The sequence below is a fragment of the Dendropsophus ebraccatus genome, chromosome 1 (genome assembly GCF_027789765.1).
Source record: "Dendropsophus ebraccatus isolate aDenEbr1 chromosome 1, aDenEbr1.pat, whole genome shotgun sequence".
Lineage (NCBI taxonomy): Eukaryota > Metazoa > Chordata > Amphibia > Anura > Hylidae > Dendropsophus > Dendropsophus ebraccatus.
Genome location: NC_091454.1, coordinates 99,498,153 through 99,517,553, shown reverse-complemented (window position 1 = coordinate 99,517,553; position 19,401 = coordinate 99,498,153). Strand labels below are relative to the sequence as shown.

At 42.1% G+C, this 19,401-nt stretch overlaps 1 protein-coding gene across 2 annotated transcripts in view; it reads left to right on the top strand.

Annotated features, from left to right (window-relative positions):
• PPHLN1 (periphilin 1) overlaps nt 1–19,401 on the top strand; it is a 91,707-nt gene that overhangs the window by 36,395 nt on the left and 35,911 nt on the right. For both annotated transcript variants that reach the window (XM_069975988.1, XM_069975989.1), the window contains exons 6-9: nt 11,286–11,491; nt 13,060–13,142; nt 16,374–16,496; nt 17,389–17,529. In XM_069975988.1, coding sequence (XP_069832089.1) covers nt 11,286–11,491; nt 13,060–13,142; nt 16,374–16,496; nt 17,389–17,529 — 553 coding nt within the window. The remainder of the gene's footprint in view (nt 1–11,285; nt 11,492–13,059; nt 13,143–16,373; nt 16,497–17,388; nt 17,530–19,401) is intronic.

Here is a 19,401-nt window from a genome sequence, read left to right as displayed (position 1 = left end):
TGGGGGTGATAGAGGAGGTGAGGGGATGATAGAGGAGGTGAGGGGATGATGGGGGTGACAGAGGAGGTGAGGGGATGATGGGGGTGACAGAGGAGGTGAGGGGATGATGGGGGTGACAGAGGAGGTGAGGGGATGATGGGGGTGACAGAGGAGGTGAGGGGATGATGGGGTGACAGAGGAGGTGAGGGGATGATGGGGGTGACAGAGGAGGTGAGGGGATGATGGGGGTGATAGAGGAGGTGAGGGGATGATGGGGGGTGATAGAGGAGGTGAGGGGATGATAGAGGAGGTGAGGGGATGATGGGGGTGATAGAGGAGGTGAGGGGATGATGGGGGTGATAGAGGAGGTGAGGGGATGATGGGGGTGATAGAGGAGGTGAGGGATGATGGGGGTGATAGAGGAGGTGAGGGGATGATGGGGGTGATAGAGGAGGTGAGGGGATGATGGGGGTGATAGAGGAGGTGAGGGGATGATGGGGGTGATAGAGGAGGTGAGGGGATGATGGGGGTGATAGAGGAGGTGAGGGGATGATGGGGGTGATGGAGGAGGTGAGGGGATGATGGGGGTGATAGAGAGGATGATGGGGGTGATAGAGGAGGTGAGGGGATGATGGGGGTGATAGAGGAGGTGAGGGGATGATGGGGGTGATGGAGGAGGTGAGGGGATGATGGAGGTGAGGGGATGATGGGGCATCGGGGGGTCTAATCGGGGCAGAGAAATCCTATTCAGACCTGAGAGGGATCCGGGCAGCTGTCAGTGAACCGGGCCGGCGAGGACTGGTGGTGCGCGGGGCTCCCCCGCTCCGGGCTGTGACAGGAGTGGAATGCGGCCTGGGAGATGGGGCAGCCCCGGCGTCCACCGCCCGCCGCCGCCGCCGCTGTTTCCACCTGGTGGCCCTGGACGCCGGGGCTGCCCCATCTCCCAGGCCGCATTCCACTCCTGTCACAGCCCGGAGCGGGGGAGCCCCGCGCACCACCAGTCCTCGCCGGCCCGGTTCACTGACAGCTGCCCGGATCCCTCTCAGGTCTGAATAGGATTTCTCTGCCCCGATTAGACCCCCCGATGCCCCATCATCCCCTCACCTCCATCATCCCCTCACCTCCTCTCTGCCCCCATCACCATCGTGATGCCGGCGCTCTCGGGTCCGGCAACCGCAGGGGGGACAGCATGCAGCAGACGCTGCTGTGCCCTGCTCCCCCTGCCATAAGCCTTACACTCTCCATCTTCCCCCCGCAGCATCTCTAAGCCCGTTCCCCCACAGAACGCTGCTGAGCTGCTGCTGGGGGAAAGAAGGAGAGAGCTGCGGTGACTGGTGCCGGGACATTGCTGGGTGATGTCCCGGCACCCAAAGCAAAAGTTTATTAAATTTCCCGGCGGGGGGCGGGGGGGGGGAGAGAGAGCTGCACACAGTTCTCCTGTCCACTCACTGTGCGGTCTCTCTCTCCTCCCCGGTTCTCGGGCTGGGACCTCAAGAAAATGGTGCCGCCACCCGCCCCATGTACTGTAGCTGTGTACTGCGCATGTCTATGCACATGCGCAGTACACAGTGACGGAGCCTCCAGTGAAGTGAACCAGACGGACTCCGTCGGTTCACTTCAATGATGTGGAGGTGCCGTATAGTGTCTGTGTGTGTGTCGTGAAATGACGTCACACACAGACACTATAAACATGGCAGCCCCCTGTGCAGCAATACATTTTAGAAAAAAATACTGAAACACTACATTAAAAAAAAAAAAAACATCCTACAGACTTATTTATACTTATTACTTTTCATTAAAAAATTATCAAAAATGTGACACTGTCCCTTTAAGGGGTTATCCAGGATTTTAAAAACAAAGCTACTTTCTTTCAAATACAGCCCCACCCCTGTCCTCAGTTTGTTTGTGGTATTACAATTCAGTTTTGTTCCCTTCAATGGAACTGAGCCACCACAGCCAAGCTGAGGACAAGAGTGGTGCTGTTTTTGTAGGAAAGCAGCAATGTTTTTCTTAGCATGGAGAACCCTTTAAGGCTATGTTCACACATAGTATTTTTGTCAGTCTTTCTTCAACCAAAATTAGGAGTTGATTGGAAACACTAAATCTTTTTATAAAAGTTTGCCCTGTCAGTTCCACTCCTGGTTTTGATTAAAAAAAGACTGACAGAAATTACTATGTGTGAACATAGCCTAAGGCCCCCTTCACACGTCCGGAAAAACCATCCAGATTTCCTATCAGGAAATCCGGACGGATTTCCGGACCCATACACTTTAATTAGTCACGGACACCCTTCCGGATTTCTCCGGAAGGGTGTCCGTTCCGGAAAATAGATCCGGAAAAAATAGGACATGTCCTATTTTTATCCGGAATTCCGGCCCGGACGCTCCCATAGAAGTCTATGGGAGCGCCGGAATCACGGGCACTTTCCTGAAGTACATCAGGAAAGTGCCCGTGATTCCTGATAAGTGAGAGCCGGCTGGCCCCCGCAACCACTGGCACCCCTACCTCCCCACCGCACAGGCAGCGGCAGCACAGGCCTCCCTCCCGGCGCCACGACCCCCGCCCCCGGACAGCTTCCACCAACTCCGCCCCCTCCCCCCGGACCGGACAGCTTCCCCCCCTCCCACGGACAGCAAGTTGTACTTCTGCTGCCTGTGGCCATCAAGGTTGCAGAAGTACAACTCCCATCATCCCTTATGTTGGCATACTAGACCATATTAAGAACTATTTTTTTTTACTCATCAGGAAATCCTGAAGGTTTTTCCTGATGGTTTCCTGATGGTTTCCTGATGGTAAAAACGGATTACTGTCAGGAAATCCTGATACTATCCTGATGACATTTGAGGTCTCCTGATCAGGATTTCCTGACAGTAAAAACTGACACGGACGTGTGAATGGGGCCTAAAAGTGGTCATATTCCTGGAAGGCTTGATTGAGAGTATGATATTTGACATGAATTATTAGAATTCCATAAACTGTAACTGTCCAGTTATTTAAAGTAAAAAAAAATGTTATGTCTCTCATCTGTGTTAGATTTGCCTGTAGGAGTCCTACATTTTTTTATGTATTAAAGACAAGTGAGTGAGTGTAATATTATGTAAAAGTCTGGGTACAGGAAAGCATCTGTCAGAGAACAACAGAAAGTTCTACATGGCCTCTAGTATCCTCCACCTAAAAGTGCCCCTCCCCTACACACACATTTTTGTCTGGCGTTCTTCAGGCCAGAAAAGAAAAGTCAGGGAAAACACCAATGTGGCACATGTTTATTTTTTTCATGCATTTGTGCTTTTTTTCTGGCTTTTTTCTATGTTTTTTTTTTTATTTTTTTACTTCATGTGTGAATGATCTTGTTTGTGGTTTAGGTGTTTATGTACGCTGAACTTTTTTTTTGGTGCCATCACATGATGTAGCTGCTGGACCAAAAAAGGGGACAAAAACACCAGGAAAAAAGCCATACACACAGAAATAGTGTTTTTAAGACAACCAGAGTAATCCCATTGAAATCTATGTTAGATTAAAGCTACAGTTTACAAAAAAGACGCCACAAAACTGCCAAAGATCCTCAAAATCTCCACACCAAAAAAAAGTTTGTAATGCACATTCATTTTCATCAACTTCTAACTAACATCTGTCCGCTGGCGTTTTTGCAAAAAAAAAAAAAAATGCCATGGCCAGCCAAAAGGTGCTGTTCTGAAGACTCCCTGCTTATTCAAAACACAGCTGAAATCACTGCCTATGCTAAACTGGGGATCTGTGTAGGCAACCTAGTAAATAATGCACCAAGAAGAATTTGTCGGAATAGATTGAAACCATAGTAGTATTATTATTATTGTTATTTATTTGTAAAGCACCCTTAATTCCATAGCGCATATATGAATGTATTTAGATATAGTAAAGTTATTACAATAATAGCAAACTCATACAGTTGAAAGAAGGCGTTAGTATCCTCTTGGGGTTTCTCTAGCCTGGATACAAGCTGAGATACGGTTGGGCATGCCCATGGATATTTCAGTTGGGCCTGTAGATCCTGCACACTCATAGGTTGCTGGTTGGGGGTAAGGCGTAGTGAAGGGGTCTCCTGTATGTGGTTGGTGGACAAGGAAACTGTGGAAGCAGATTAAACAATCCACTCTACTAGTGGTCTGTATGGGCTGTCTGCAGCTGTTTCCAGTGTGTGCATACCCTCAAATAACCACTGCTACAAACACATCCTAACAGTTTGGTTAGAACAGCCTACATGGTGGGCAATCCTGCTTCTTAGGCTGCCTTTACACAGAGAGTTTTATCTGACAGATTTTTAAATCCAAAGACAGGAACAGACTATAAACAGAAAACAAGTCCTAAAGGAAAAAAAGAGAATTCTCTTTTCAAATCCATTCCTGCGTTTGGCTTCAAAAATCTGTCAGATAATTCTCTCCGTCTAAAGACATCCTTAGGCTGCATTCCCACGTTCCGTGATCCTGACGGATCACGGACGTGGAATGCATGTACTGGAGTCCCCCCGCGCCCGGACAGCATCTGTAATTAGATGCTGGGAGTGGGGAAGACTGTATTCATAAGCGCCGCGCTGGAGTAACAGCACCGTGCGTCTGATTCATTACAGCGCTTATGAATACAGTCTCCCCCGCTCCCAGCATCTAATTACAGATGCTGTCCGGGCGCGGGGGGACTCCGGTACATGCATTCCACATCCGTGATCCGTTAGGATCACGGAACGTGGGAATGCAGCCTTAGGGCCCTATTACACCAACAGGTTATCTGACAGATTTTTTTTAAGCCAAAGCAAGGAATGGATTTGAAAAGAGGAGGAATCTCAGTCTTTCCTTTATGACCTGTTCTCTGTTAATAGTCCATTCCTGGATTTGGCTCAAAAAAATCTGTCAGATAATCTGTTGGTCGAATAGGGCCCTTAGTCCAGTGACGTCCCCCATCTCAAAGTCTGTCAGGACAAAATATCTCCAAGAGTGCCATAGAGGCATGTCCAGTCCTCTTGTGGCAAGACCACACCAAAAATCATTTACACATCTACCGGAGACATGCATTTTTGAGTTTTGCTGCAGTCCCACATTTTTATTTAGGTACACTATTTATTATTATTATTTAATTTTTTTTTGCCAATCAGTGTTTCCTATGTGGACAACTGAATTTCTAGTTTATTCCTGACGTATGTGAGAAAAGAAGTGAGATTTCTGCACCAATGGTTACACACCATGTGCATGAAAGAAGCCTGTGTCTGCCAGGTGTTCTCTTCGGTAGTGTCTTCAGCTCCAAATCTGAGTGTTCACACGTACAGGATCTGGCGCAGATTTGAAGTTGCAGATTCAAATCAATTAAAATCTGTTCCATCAAATCTGCTGTGGATTTGCTGCAGATCCTGTACGTGTGAACGCACCCTTAAGGATGCTTTCTCACAATATGTTTTGATGGAGTATTTGAAGTGAAAGCAAAATGTGGATGGTAAAGAGTGGGAAGTATGCTAAAGATTCTACGTTTCTTTTCTAAAAAGCCACAGCATAAAAACTGCATTAAAACGGCACACATGAAAGCACCCCTAAATAGCTAGTGTGCCCTGGCTGAATTTTCATGGAAGCTCTATTGAGGAGAGGGATACAAGTCTCCACCTGATGCCTCTGTGTATATCTTGGCTAAAATTGAACAAGTAAGGTTCTACACCCTCAAAAACCTTGGTTTTTCTGGCTGCATTTAAGACTAATGAGGAATAACGTTCTTGTGAATTACACTTGGTGGCGAGTTGGCTGCCTTCATTGTGTGTACTCTATGGGGACACTTTACTAACCGGTACGTCTGGAGGCTCCTGACGTATAATTAACAGTATATGGCAATAAACTATGTCATCTCTTTTCCACTCATATATGGCACTGTAGACTTTGCTTCAAGCATTCACTTGTGTTTGCTTGAACATGGTTCATGGCTGGCCATCATAAAGGCAGCACAATGGATGAGACTCCGTCCCCACAGCACACAAGCTAATAGGGCTGACTCCAGTGTCCCCAGTTTACATACTATAAACATTCCCCTGGTAATAAAACTTTGTTAGGGCAATTGACATGAAGTGAGCTTTGTTTGCAGCCTGTTCAGAGTTCGCCTGAGGGTCATCCTCACCAGGTGCATATTATATATATGCCTTACCTGATTTAACTATATAATGATTACCTATTATGTTACTGCAGTTCTCAGACTAATGATTAGCATTTGCCCAGAATATAGATGCAGACAATTAGGGTGATCCAGTGGCTTTATACCTATATACATTAAATTTTATTTTTTTATTTTAGTTTTTTTAAGTGCCCTTTATTCCAGAGCGCTGTTCAAATAATAAGGGTTAACGTACAGAATTTGCACACACAGAACATAATACAAAATAAACAAAAATATCTATTTATATTTTGCATTTTTTTATTAGCTATATATTAAAATTCATTGGATTCAGCCTTGGAAACATATCCTCTGTTAGTGTTTTTTTTTTTTACTCAAATGTTAATAGGATTATATTTTAGGCAGTTACCTAATAAACTTTCATTAAAGGGATTGCACTGTGTTATTGTGAGTTGATAGAAGAAGGTCCTTTTGTTCTGGATTCTTGGCCAAAATGGGGAGTGATTGCAGTTAAGTATCTGTCCCATCCTCTATCACACAGGTTATCCCTTGATTTGAATAAGCATTCTATACAGTTTCATTTCCTTTCTGGTAGCCCTACACTACCAGCAGAGTGACTCCATGTGATCTGACTAATGTCAAGGAGACCTTCATACAAGTAGGGCTTGTTCAGAGCAGAGGATCCCTTTAAGAAAATTATCTTGTTAGTTTGTGACCTATAGGTTTATAGTCTAAAGCATGGTTCTCCAAACTGTGGTCCTCTAGCTGTTGCAAAACCACAATTCCCATCATGCACAAACAGCTAAAGCTTTTGATTTGGCTGTCCAGGGATGATAGGAAATGTTGTATTGCAACAGCTGGAGGGCTGCAGTTTGGAGACCAATGGTCTAAAGCATGATTGATGCTAGGTGTAGTTTTGTTAGGCTCATCCTGAAGGTACGTTTATCATTTGTTAAAAGAGTAATGGATAACTAGAAACTTATTGTAGGATTACTGCATAAGCAGTTGTGGCCATTATGTTTAATGCAGCATCACCTCTCCTCTGGGATACCATAGAATGACTGAGCAGTGGCTATTAGAAGTGTTATGTTGTGGTGCAGAACACTGACAGACTTTCTTGTAGACATCCTTATCACTCAGGACAAACGCCTAACTTCCCTGGTAACAGGTATCTTATCCTTGGGTCTTCATTATCTGTTTCCTGCTGAGGTAAAAATGCAAATCTTAAAAATGTTACAAGACCTCGCAGCTGCTGACCACATACGACGGAGAGGACTCCTCTACTAACACTGCACCATTTATTAATGTTTAGTTGTATTCTACTTGTGGAAGTGACACTGCTGTGCTAATGGCTTCTCACCAGTCTAAATTAGAGTGACAAAGACACATACTTGTGAACACACAATTTTACTATTGCCCTATTTCACATTTTCAGTATTTGCTTTATGGTAGTGAGATCTTTAACTTCCTCTTAACAAATCTATAAACATTTTTTTGTTGTTGCTGTTGAGAATTCTTACTTATATTTTGATTTGTTTACCTAATATACATTATTATTTCTTCACAAATATTTTCTGTATTTGTATATACAGTACCCCTGATCATCTTTAGTAAGATTAAATGAATTATTTTGGGATAACAGTGCCTGTCTGGGTGAGATATATTAGCAAGTGACTTTAGCAAATTCTTGAAGTTGATGTGTTTGAAACTGTAAAAATGGGATGGATTAAAGAGGTTATCCTCAGGATAGATCATCAATATTAGATAGACTGGGGTCTTACTCTTCGCACTAGTTGAACTGGATTGATGTGGAGAGCGAAAGGCAAGCACGCCTTGACCTGTTGCACAGAAGAGCTACTCTTCCACATACTGAGTACTGAAGATATTGCTGGTACAGAAAAGTGTCAGAAAACAGAGATTTATCATCGTTGTGCCTCTGGCGTATGCCAGGTAGAAGGTGCAGATTTGCCCCTTCTCCTTGGCGCACACCAACTGTATCAGGGATGGCAAGATGCAGAGGAGGAGAGGCCTTCTCTCATGCTAGATTTACCATGATCTACACTTGGTCGTAGACATAAATCACGGCAGAAATCTACACCTGCTCAGCGGGTGCAGGTTAGGCCAGTTGTCTTATAGTGAATCTGATAGGGTAATTGGGGGTGAAGCATAATTTAAGACGGTTCTCATACATTTCCAGTCTTTATAAATTTCCCCAATAGTGCTTTGTAGCCTACTGCATAGTCAATGACAGTGCCCCTTGCTTACCCCAGTCCACCACCAAAAGCACTTAGAAGAGGCATGCAAACAATGGAAAAAGTTTGGATTGCCAGAATGATTATTTTGTGTTTTACATATGGAAAACAGAGTGCATGTGTGCTGTGTTGGTAGGGAAGGTATGGCATCAGCATAAACTATAAGAACAAGCCGGCTGATGCCGTATTATGTTCCCAGCAATATCTCCCTGGGAAACCTTGGGTCCTGGTGTTTTTGTGGATGTTACTTCAACGTGTACCTCCAAGTATACGTCTTTATGACAGTAGTAAACCCTGATGTGTAGTGGACAGCAGGGTAATATGCCCTACCACACTGCAAAAATTGTTCAGGAATAGTTTGAGGAAGAAGGCTTACAAATTCCCCCATATCTCAGTCTGATCAAGCATCTGTGGGATGTGCTGGAAGAACTAATCCAATACATGGAAGCTCCACATATCCCAGTTTTCCTAAAAAGTTCCAAATATCACTGAAGAGAAGGACATTTCCAGGCAGAACTTTACAGACACCTGGGGGGACATTTATGAAACGTCCTCCCGAAGCGTACGCCAGGGAAAAGGTGCAGATTCGGCCCTTCTCCCCGCTCACCCCCTCTCATGCCTCATTTATGATGATTTACGCCTGCTCGCAGGCATAAATCATTATCCAAAAGTACACCTGATGGAAGCAGGTGTAAATTTAGTACGTCAGGCGCAGGTTTGCATCTCTTAGTGAATCCTGCCGATGAAAAGGGGGCGGGGCCTGGTGTAAAGGGGTGAAAAGAAATGCACTCACCTGTCTGTACTGGGCATCAAGCACCAAATGTGTATACCTGGTGAAACTCCTTTGATATATTGAAAAAAGGTCTTATGAGAAGAGGCTATCATCTTAAAACAAGGCCAATTTAGATTACTGGGAGGCCTTCTCAAAGAGGTAGTCTTCAAGAGGTTTCAATGTATAATGTAGATATAATGGTGTATCCAGTGTTTTAGTATTTCTACATACTTTTGAATACTTTCACCTTTTAGTTTTTAACAAATGAAACCACCTAGTTTAAACTTCATTACATAAAAACTTGGGAACAAATGTAAAAAAATAGACATGCCATCCACATGGCCCTATCAGGAGCATGGCAGGGAAAATACATGACAAGATGCAACTTCGCTGACCTGTGGCAATTACCAGATTGGCTTCCACTTACAATGGGTTGTTTTTGTGAGACAACATCTTTAATTGTATGCCTTGGGCTGAAGTATATATAATTTTCTTTTTGGTCAACCTATGTATACCTATGACCGATGTATACTCATTGTCTGTACTAGTGACCACACTGAGAGAGCCACCTGACCTGTGCTCAGTTTCCAATGTTTTCTTTCTCCTTTGTACTGTGACTATTGCATGGAGCTATTAACAGGTGCGTTTATTTTGAGATGTTGTTCATTATTAGCCCTGCAATTGTTAAACACTATAAAGATCACACATCAGGTTAGAAATTATCCACATACCTCGTTGTCACTGATAAGACAATGGTTGGCCATTTAACAGTTGGCACCTTCTTACACTGGTGGTCACTTTATGTAATCCAAAGAAATTCCCATGAGAAGTGCTTCTCTGTATTTTGTGTATTTAGTATTTGGCAGTTAGTTTTCATGGTTACTGTACATATTAATATTGTTGCATTAATGAATAATTATTATGCCATAGTGACATTGGTGCCAGGCTTTGTGTTTCTTTTGAAGCCCCTTCAATTCATATTGCTATCCCATAGAAAATGGATAAAATCCATGCTGATTGCACATTTGGTTGATGTATGATGTACACTTCCTGTGTGCACTAGCACATTTGCCTGCTTTCCCATCTGCCATTTTAGTCCTTTGGTGGTTTGTAGCTGGCAGATAGGATGTTTTTGTTTCTTTATTACCAGTCAGTTTCCTTGCAGTGATGCATAGCACCTGGGAAGTCATAAGGGTCACATGCCTTTGCTTAGACAGGATTATCTACTTGTCCACATAAATAAGCTGAATGTCTTCATTCAGTTCATGTAGTAAGGATAATAATAATAATAATAATAATAATAATAATAATAATAATAATAATAATAATAATAATCATCATCATCTAGTACCAAAATATTCTGCTGCACTTAACAGCTCAGGGGTTATATATATATAGACAAAATCAGACATTATAGATATACCCATTTAACCATTAAAGTGTACTTGTCGTTTTTAAAAAAAACTTTTGACAGGTCTGGGTCTGAGTGCTCAGATCAGTATCGATCAGGAGATAGAGCAGGGAGACGACATGCTGCACCTGCGGTTCGAGTAAAAAAAAAAAAAAAAGAGCCGGGTTCCATAGGAGCCCATTATAAGTCTGACCCCTTTTTTGTTAAATTAAGACAACGCATCTATCTTCTGATTGGACCGATCAAAACTTTTGATATGTCTTTATGACATGTCAAAAGTTTTTTATAACGACAAGTTCACTTTAAGTCAAACATGAAAAATAAGGGTTCTGTTTGAAAGAAAGGAAAGGGTTCAAAACAAAAAAGGGAGCGGAGCTAAAGTGCATCGTTTCAACAATGGTCCAGCCATCTTATATAAATAGTGCAAGAAAAGTTAGGTAAATGAGTTACCCACTGCGTTGAAATCCCCACCTTTACCCACTGCTCCTGGAGATGTAGCCGTGGGCTGAGAGTGGGATGGATGCAAGCAGTGTCAGACTCGCCTGTCGCATTGAAATAAAGAGGTTTTTTTTTTAATAAACAAGACGGGTCATAGAATTAGGATAAAGGTACCTACACAAAGCTGGCTAAATAGGTAACTGGAAACTGACAGCACTTAGATATGCATATCCATGCTGGCAATTGCCAAATGTCAGTTTTTACAAAATTGTGTCTGCTGCCTGTACAAAGCCTATTATTCCTCTTTTTGTTATAGAGAAAGCAGGGAAGCCTTTAGAAGAAAACCCATTTATCCTCCAGGCTATATGCGGGATCGCTCACCTCACAGAAGAGAGTCTCCTTTTTTCCGGGAATCTCCACTTACTCGAAAAGATTCTCCACACAGTAGATCTGGCTCCAGTGTCAGTAGCAGAAGTTATTCACCAGAACGGGGCAAAACGTTTCCCTCCCATCAACAAAGAAGTATGATTTTTTTTTTCTTTTAGTCTGCTGTCTGTTTTATTGAATTGTTGTATTTTCCCCATAAGATAACACATCCACAACATCTTAAAATTCTGTTTGGTGCCTCTGTGATTTTTATTTATGAGTAAATAAACAACTAGGTGTTACTAGTTGAGGGTGCGTCCCTACGCCTTCTGACACTAACCAATCACACACCTCTTTGATGGGAACGGCACAACACAGTCACAAGTATTTACTAAAACAGATATCGAGGTGGTGATAGGTTCTCCTTAATTAATGCATAATGAAAAGAGATGACTGTTCATGTAGAAAAAAAGAAATATAGGGAGAACTCGACCTTGGATTTCAATCTACCTTTATTGCATAAAATGCAATGGTTGCCATTCACACTGTGCCGCTGACTGTGTTTTAAGCAATAAAGGTAGATTTAAAGTGACATTTACCCTAAAGTGACCCTTTTTGCAGTTTTCACACCTTATTTTATATCATACGTCATGGTGCTTGTTCCAGTTAAAAGTGGTCTGTTATCATCTTTAGATTGTGCCACCTTGGTGGGGCTTTTCGACCAAAGCGCCACTTAGCCCCGCCCACAACAGTGCCATAGACCCTGTCCCTCTGTGATGTCATAGCTGTCTATGCCCCTCCCCTTGACAGCCATAGGAACCAGCTGGCCTAAAGGTCTAGGCCCCCCGCTCTAGGTCGGCCCATACCAGTGGCAGGGCCTATGCGTTGATGATGTCACAGAGGGGCGGGGCCTGGGGTGGATATGTGGGCGGGACCTGGGGTGGATATGTGGGTGGGGCTAAGTGGCACTGTGTCTGTGAAGCCACGCCCAGGTAGCAAAATCTGCAGATGATAAAAAATCACTTTTTACTGGAACAAGCACCATGACATATGATATGCTCTAAAATAAGGTATGAAAACTGCAAAATTTACCCTTTACACTTAAAATTTGCATGGCGACATTTAGTAAACATTCAGCTTAAACTGCCTCTTGGAGATGTAAATTTCAGTTCTTCATGTCTCCCAGTAACAGATGTACCAATATACTTAAAATGTGGCTATTATTATTATTATTATTAGTTATATTATATAATATATACTCCTACCATTGCATTGGCAGCAGGCGGACGCTCCTGCTACTGCCACCTGCTGTACCTCCAGCAGGCACATTTACCAGTGGTGGGCAGACCAGCTAGACTGGTAGATCTTGGGTCTGCATAAGTTTTCATCCCCTATTACTGACATAAGCAGAGCTTTTTGAATTGATCAGAATCTGAAAGGCAGAAAATATTATTAAAACGTAAGATTACTTTTTATTATACCTTGAATTTATGTACATAAAATTAGGCAGTCTCATGTACATTTAATTTCTACTTTTAAACTCCAAAAATACGATGGTTTGTAGTAATTTCTTCCTAGCCTAATATGAGATTAAACATTGCATACTTTCACTCTACACTCTGCCGTGTATTAGAAAGGCAGATTTTGCTTTAACTGTACATGAAATTGTAATGTTATGTAGCACAGCTGTACTGAGGTTTTGTATTCTCCATGTTATATCTCAGGTAAAGAAAGACCTAGCACCCATGCTCTAAGATCATCTAAAGATGCATCTCCATCAAGCTCAGTAGGCATTCCTCCAGCAAAGGTACAGTTTTCTGCATAGTTTTAGTAGTAGAGTGTATTTTTAAAAGCAATACTCTGAGTAGGTTATAAGTATCCAACCTGCTCATTTCTCCCTATAGCGCACAGGGCGCTGAGAATGAAGGTAATTTTCTTACCTTCATCCTCTGGGTATCGTTTTCTTGATATTAGCAGTTTAATCCTTATGCTAATAAGTTGTTTTTCTGCATTGGGAGTGGGACTACCGCCATAGTGCACTGATCCACTCCCGGCCAGCCTGACCCTCCTACTGAATATCAGAGTGGTTTACTGGGGGCAGTGGTCCACCAAAACAACTTATTAGCATAAGGATTAAACTGCTAATAGTACAAAAAAGGCACAGGGGATGATGGTAAAAAATTACTTTCATCCTCAGCACCCTGTTTGCTATAGGGAGATATCAGCAGGTTAGATACTTCTAATCTGCTGATAGTTTCTTGGTCTACTTTGGATTGCTCCAAACATTAAGGGCTGAATAGTCTTGAAGAATGTGTAGAGCCAAAGCATTTACTCATAACATTTAGCTTAATGTTTGCATATTCTTGTTACATACGTATAGCAGTTGTCTTGATAAATCACTATACATATTTCTAGAATATGAATTAAGGTTATTGACTTGAAAGTGTAAAGGCCCTATTAGACAAACCGATTATCGGCCATACTTGGCTGATTAACTCCCGTTCTGGCCGATAATCATTTCATGTGATTGCATTGAAAGGCAAAGATCAGCCCGACATGCACAAAGTCGGCTGATCCCGATTACGATAGCCATGGTCTGCTGCCTGCCGCCCCATGTAACAGGAGCGGTGACAGCAGACTGCTGTTCTCTTCTATGGGCTACTTGGACAATGTGAAGATTGTCCGGCAGCCCCTCCCACAGCTACTTTTGGCCTCCTGCTTCTCTTTGCTTGATTTCTGTGCATGTAATTGCACAGACAACAAGCGGGGAACGAGGAGGAAGCTTGCTCCTCAATATCAGGCTGTGTAATAGGCCCCTTACTGTCATTTGTAATAACTTTTGACATGTCATCAGACATGTCAAAAATTATTATTATTTTTTTTTTAAGTTTCATTATTTTCTGTTAAAACATACAAAATTCATAAACCACATAATTACATCACAAAAGTTATAATATCCCAAGACCCACCCTACCCCCATCCCAAACCTTCCATACCCATGCTCGGAGAAGAAAAAAAAAAACAATAAATAAATAAATTACCTAGCAACCTCATACCATCTAATACAGTACTCCCATTCCACCACGGTGGGCACAGAGGGGGATATCCACTTTCTCATTATCAGCAGTTTAGCATAAAAGAACATTTTTAATATCGTATTCCTTTGTTTCCTCGAACCTCTTTTAGACAACCTAGAGGTATCCCCCAGTATTGCCAGGGCAAAATCCCTTGCAATACCTCCACCCACAATTCCCTCAGGTTTTCACAGGACCATAGCTTATGCACGAAATTACCATCCTCTTTACGACATCTAGGACACAGATTATCAGAACGTTTTCTAATTTTGTATAAGAAGACGGGGGTATAGTAGAGCCTATGTACTATATTAAACTGGATCAACTGATGATTTCCAGATGGTGCCACTTTTTTAATATTACTATACACAGTTGTCCAGTTCACCTTAACCCCAATATCCGATTTCCAGGCTCCCTGGCTCCGAAATCCCATGTCCCTCTCCAAGATGAAACACTTATATAATACCGATACTCCTTTACCGATAGCTCCCCATCCCCTAAGTTTATCTATCATCAAGTTCACTTTAAATCTATTATCCAGGTTTTCCAGGTCCATTTTCACTGCGTTTGATAATCTCATATAGTCAAACCATTTATTTTCACCGAGGTTATGATCAAGTTTTGCCTGTGCCCATGGTTTAATTTTCCCCAATACAACCACATCCGTCAACAGTCTCAGATCCATGTCAAAAATTATTAATCGCTGCAGGTTTCACTGACGAGACCTGCTGCAGTCCTGAGATACAGCCGGGGAGAGAGTGCATTAGCACGCATCTCTTCCCAGATGTCAGTCAAACCCTACTCTTTTGCTTCATTATAGTTCATGAAGTGAAACAGTCACATCTTTGGCCAGCTGGGAATTGAAACACACTACTGACGCAAGTCTTCAGAAATTCCGCTGACTGGCACTACAACTCCCAGCAGAGACTGAAGTGACCTTGTGTAATCTAGTCCATGTGGCCACAACCATGCACAGTCTATATCTTCAGCTGATATAACAATAGTCCACTTGGTAAATATAGTAAAAAGGAAGCAATTCCAGCTGCATTTACCATTAAAAAGAGATATCTTTATTTTAGCGTTTATAAACAGTGTATTAAAGTAGGGCACAGAAACATGCTACCCTGGTGTTTCCTCGAGGCACATTATTGAACCACTCTCTCACTGGCTGTATCCCATAATCTCAGCAGGTCTTACTAACTGAATCAGTAACTTTTGACATGTCTGATATGACCATAAGCATATAACCATAATACTTTAAATTATATGTTTCTTAAAGCTCATGTACATGTGAATGTCATGATCCACATTGCCGACCATACTTAATAATGCTTAAAGAGGAAGACCCACAAAAACTAAAACCGGCAGGCGGAAGGGGGTATGAGAGAAAATAATTAACAAGTGAACTCACCCATCCCTCTGCCTCTGTTGCGCTTCTCTCCGTGCCATTCTGTCATCTTCTGCTGAAAAACCGGGTCATTTCCCGGCTTTTCCAGCTGCAATGTCAGAGCCAAGCTGAACGATTTCCCGCTTAACCAGTCAGTCACTCGGGCGGTTTCCCTCAGTCACTGGCTGACCTGGCAATCACTCTACCGAGGATGTGACATGAGAACTAGCAGAGCTGCAGGTCCCATGGTGCTAAGAGGCACGAGGAAGGGTGAGTTTACTTGTTTATTATTCCTCTTCCCGCCTGCCATTTTTATTTTTTCTGGGACTTCTCCTTTAAGTATCATTGAAATCTCACGTAATTCCAGGCCTAATACATGAGTAGAGTTGTGAAAGGCTGTGCTCCCTGTACTTTAAGGTTGCTGTGATATGTCACTTCAATCTCTCCAGGACCTAGGTAAGGCATACAAACATTCCATCTTTCAGCATATGTTGGACAGATGTTACTGGTTGATTGCTCACAAATAGGAACTCGTATATCAGTCACATCATAAAGTATGTGATTTGTTTTTTTACAGAGTATAGAAATAGATAAAGGGAGTCGTCTGACGGACAGTGCCTTAATGGAAGCCGCTTCCAAATGGATGGCTGAGAAAATGTCTGAAGGCAATTTACCAGATGCAACAGAAGAACTTGTAAAAGTACTTCTTATTTTAATTACAGTTTTTTTTCTCAATGCATTTTGAATGTTCCAGGCGGATGTTATTTTTGGGTATTGCAATAATACGATATCAGTACAAGTGGATTGGAGCTCATAATTTAAGTAACTTTAATATAGTTGTTTAGTCACCTTCATTCTCAAGATGCCCCCAATGAACATAAAGTGATGGCATATTATAATAACAATATACCATGGCTTTATGAACTGAGAAAGGGAGACAGCATTTTGTAGTCCTCCTATTTACCTTTTCCTGTCAGTGGTGAAGCTGAAGCCAGTACTATTAGTGATAACACGATAACTATATATGTATCTGGGGGAGTTTAACCCCTTAGCAACCCATGACGTATCTGAAACGTCATGGTGCCGGGGGGGGGGGGGTGTTCAGAACGGCGCTGATCCCAGTTGCCCCAGGGTCCCGTTGCCGCGCCGGCTAATTAATTTCCTCACTATGAGAGTCCCAAGCATTTTCTAGTTATTGACAGCAGCAGTCACATGTTTGAGTTGTGTTCCAAGAAGGATCAGGAAGTCCAGCAGGGGACCCAGGACTAATCTGAACCAGAGTGGTGAGGGATCATTACATCTTAGAACATGTTTTTTTTTTTTTTTTACAGTGTTCTGAGTCTTAAAAATAACATTTTAAATGCCAGATACCCTATTTATTACATGTCTGCAGGAGATCCTTAGTTGTGGCCACTGTAGACAGATCATTGCAGGTATGGCAGGAATGACCTAGGCATGACTAGAGTTGCAGTAGCATCATTATCTGTATAGTTACCATACCGTTTCTATATTGTAAAAATATCCTGTGTAATGCTCCTGCTTTCTTACGTTGTTTTTAGTAATTTCTAAAACGTTGTACCTTTGTTTCCAAGGCTGGCTCCTCAGCTTCATTATATGCCGATCATACAGCAGACACTGAAGCAAGCATTTCCGTGAATCCAGAACTTTATGAAACTTCACCACTTGGTAACCGGTCGAAAGCAATTGCAGCTAAAACAAAGGAAATTGAAGAGGTAAACCTAGAATATTAGGCTTTTGTCTTGTCTTCATAAGTCTGAATGGGTAAGATAAATCAGCCTTTTTTAAAATGATGACACAGTCAGCAGTCATCACTGAAATATAGCATTTTGTGGAAGGCATTCAGATATGGATGCAGCTTCGCTGCCACTGTAACAAAACAGCTCATCATACTGACACTAAAGGTTGTTCCTAAATGGGGTGTCCTCTTTTATAATACCCATATTCCCTAATAGGTTATGGAGATTGTTTTCCTGAGATATCCCTTTAACTTCCTGGCAATATCCACTGTGTACATACAGTACTGCTGCCAAAGGGCTAGTGCAATCTGCCGCATGTTTACTTTATTGTGATGGCTTGAGCTCTGGAGCTGTGCAGCACCATTATCATCAGCAGCAGCAGCAGCAGATCTTAGATGTATATTACAGCAGATATTCTGCTAAAACAGCCAGGATCAGAGGTAAAGGGGGAGATTTTTCAAACATGGTGTAAAGTGAAACTGGCTCAGTTGCCCCAAGTAACCAATCAGATTCCACCTTTCATTTTTTTCAAAGAGTCCGTGAGGAATGAAAGGTGGAATCTGATTGGTTGCTAGGGGCAACTGAGCCAGTTTCACTTACACCATGTTTGATAAATCTGCCCCAAAATGTGTAAAATTATTTAAAAAGAGAGAAGAAAGTTTAGTATGTAAAGAAAACATTGAAAGAACTGTACATAACCCCAAACTATATATTTTTTTAACCTGTAAAATAATAAATAATAAAAAAAAGTACTATAAAAAAGGCAATATAAAAAACAACCAAAAAGTAGTTTTTACTACAAAATGATAACATGAAAGCATCAACACTTCCCCCAACAAGCAAATTAGCCCTCACACAGCTCCGTCTGCAATTTATGGTGCTCTGAATATGGCAACTCAATCTCTTTTTTGGTTGGTAGGGGGCAACATACCTGCAGAATTTACATGTCATTTATACTACGTGGTTAACCATTAAAACAAATCCCTCAGAATAGTGGGATTGTGATTTATTTTTCAGTAACCACCCCTCCTCCTCCTCCTCCTAAAAAATATGTTGATAATTAAAGCTCTAAGGCTAGGTTTACGCCATGTATAAGTAGAAAATCCAGCAAAAAGATACTTCGACTCCGTATATCATGGCATGTGGGAGGATTGCCCATAGATATGGCTACCCTAAAAGTAGTCTACTTTACCACAGTATATGTTTTGTTTGTAGGACAATATAGCATAATCTACTGTACTACCCCACAAATAAAATGTAGACTGTGGTGAAGCAGACCAAATGTAGTGACAAATAGACTACGTTTGGTTTAGTCATCTTTGTTGTAATATATGTCGGAGCTGCATAACTAGGCAGCTGTCTTGGGTCCATCATATGCTTCATCAGTTTAAGAATCCTGACAGGCTGAGTTCAGTGCTGCTCAAGATGTATTTGAGCAGCAGTACAATCGGTTGGTTTGGTGTGATTTGGCAAAAATGCATCAGTTCACTGTGCACTATCAGTGGCATCTCTGCCAGCCGTGTACTTACAGGAATGAGCTATTACACAGCAGGCTTTGTAAATAACAAAGGTTCTGTGCTTACATATACTACTGAAAAAGAACAGCGGCAGGATTTTGGACAAGTATGTCTAATGTTTTATGGTTTTCAATTTTTGCATAATAACAAACACATAAAAGAAACCTTTGATATCTCTGCATAGCCATATCGTTTTGTGTTGCTGTAGCTTTATGGCTTGTTTTTTTGCAGGATGACGTGTAGCTTTTATTGGTATCTTTTTTTAGGTACATATGACTTGGTGATTAACTTTAAAGGGGTACTCCGGCGCTGATTAAAAAAAAATAATCAA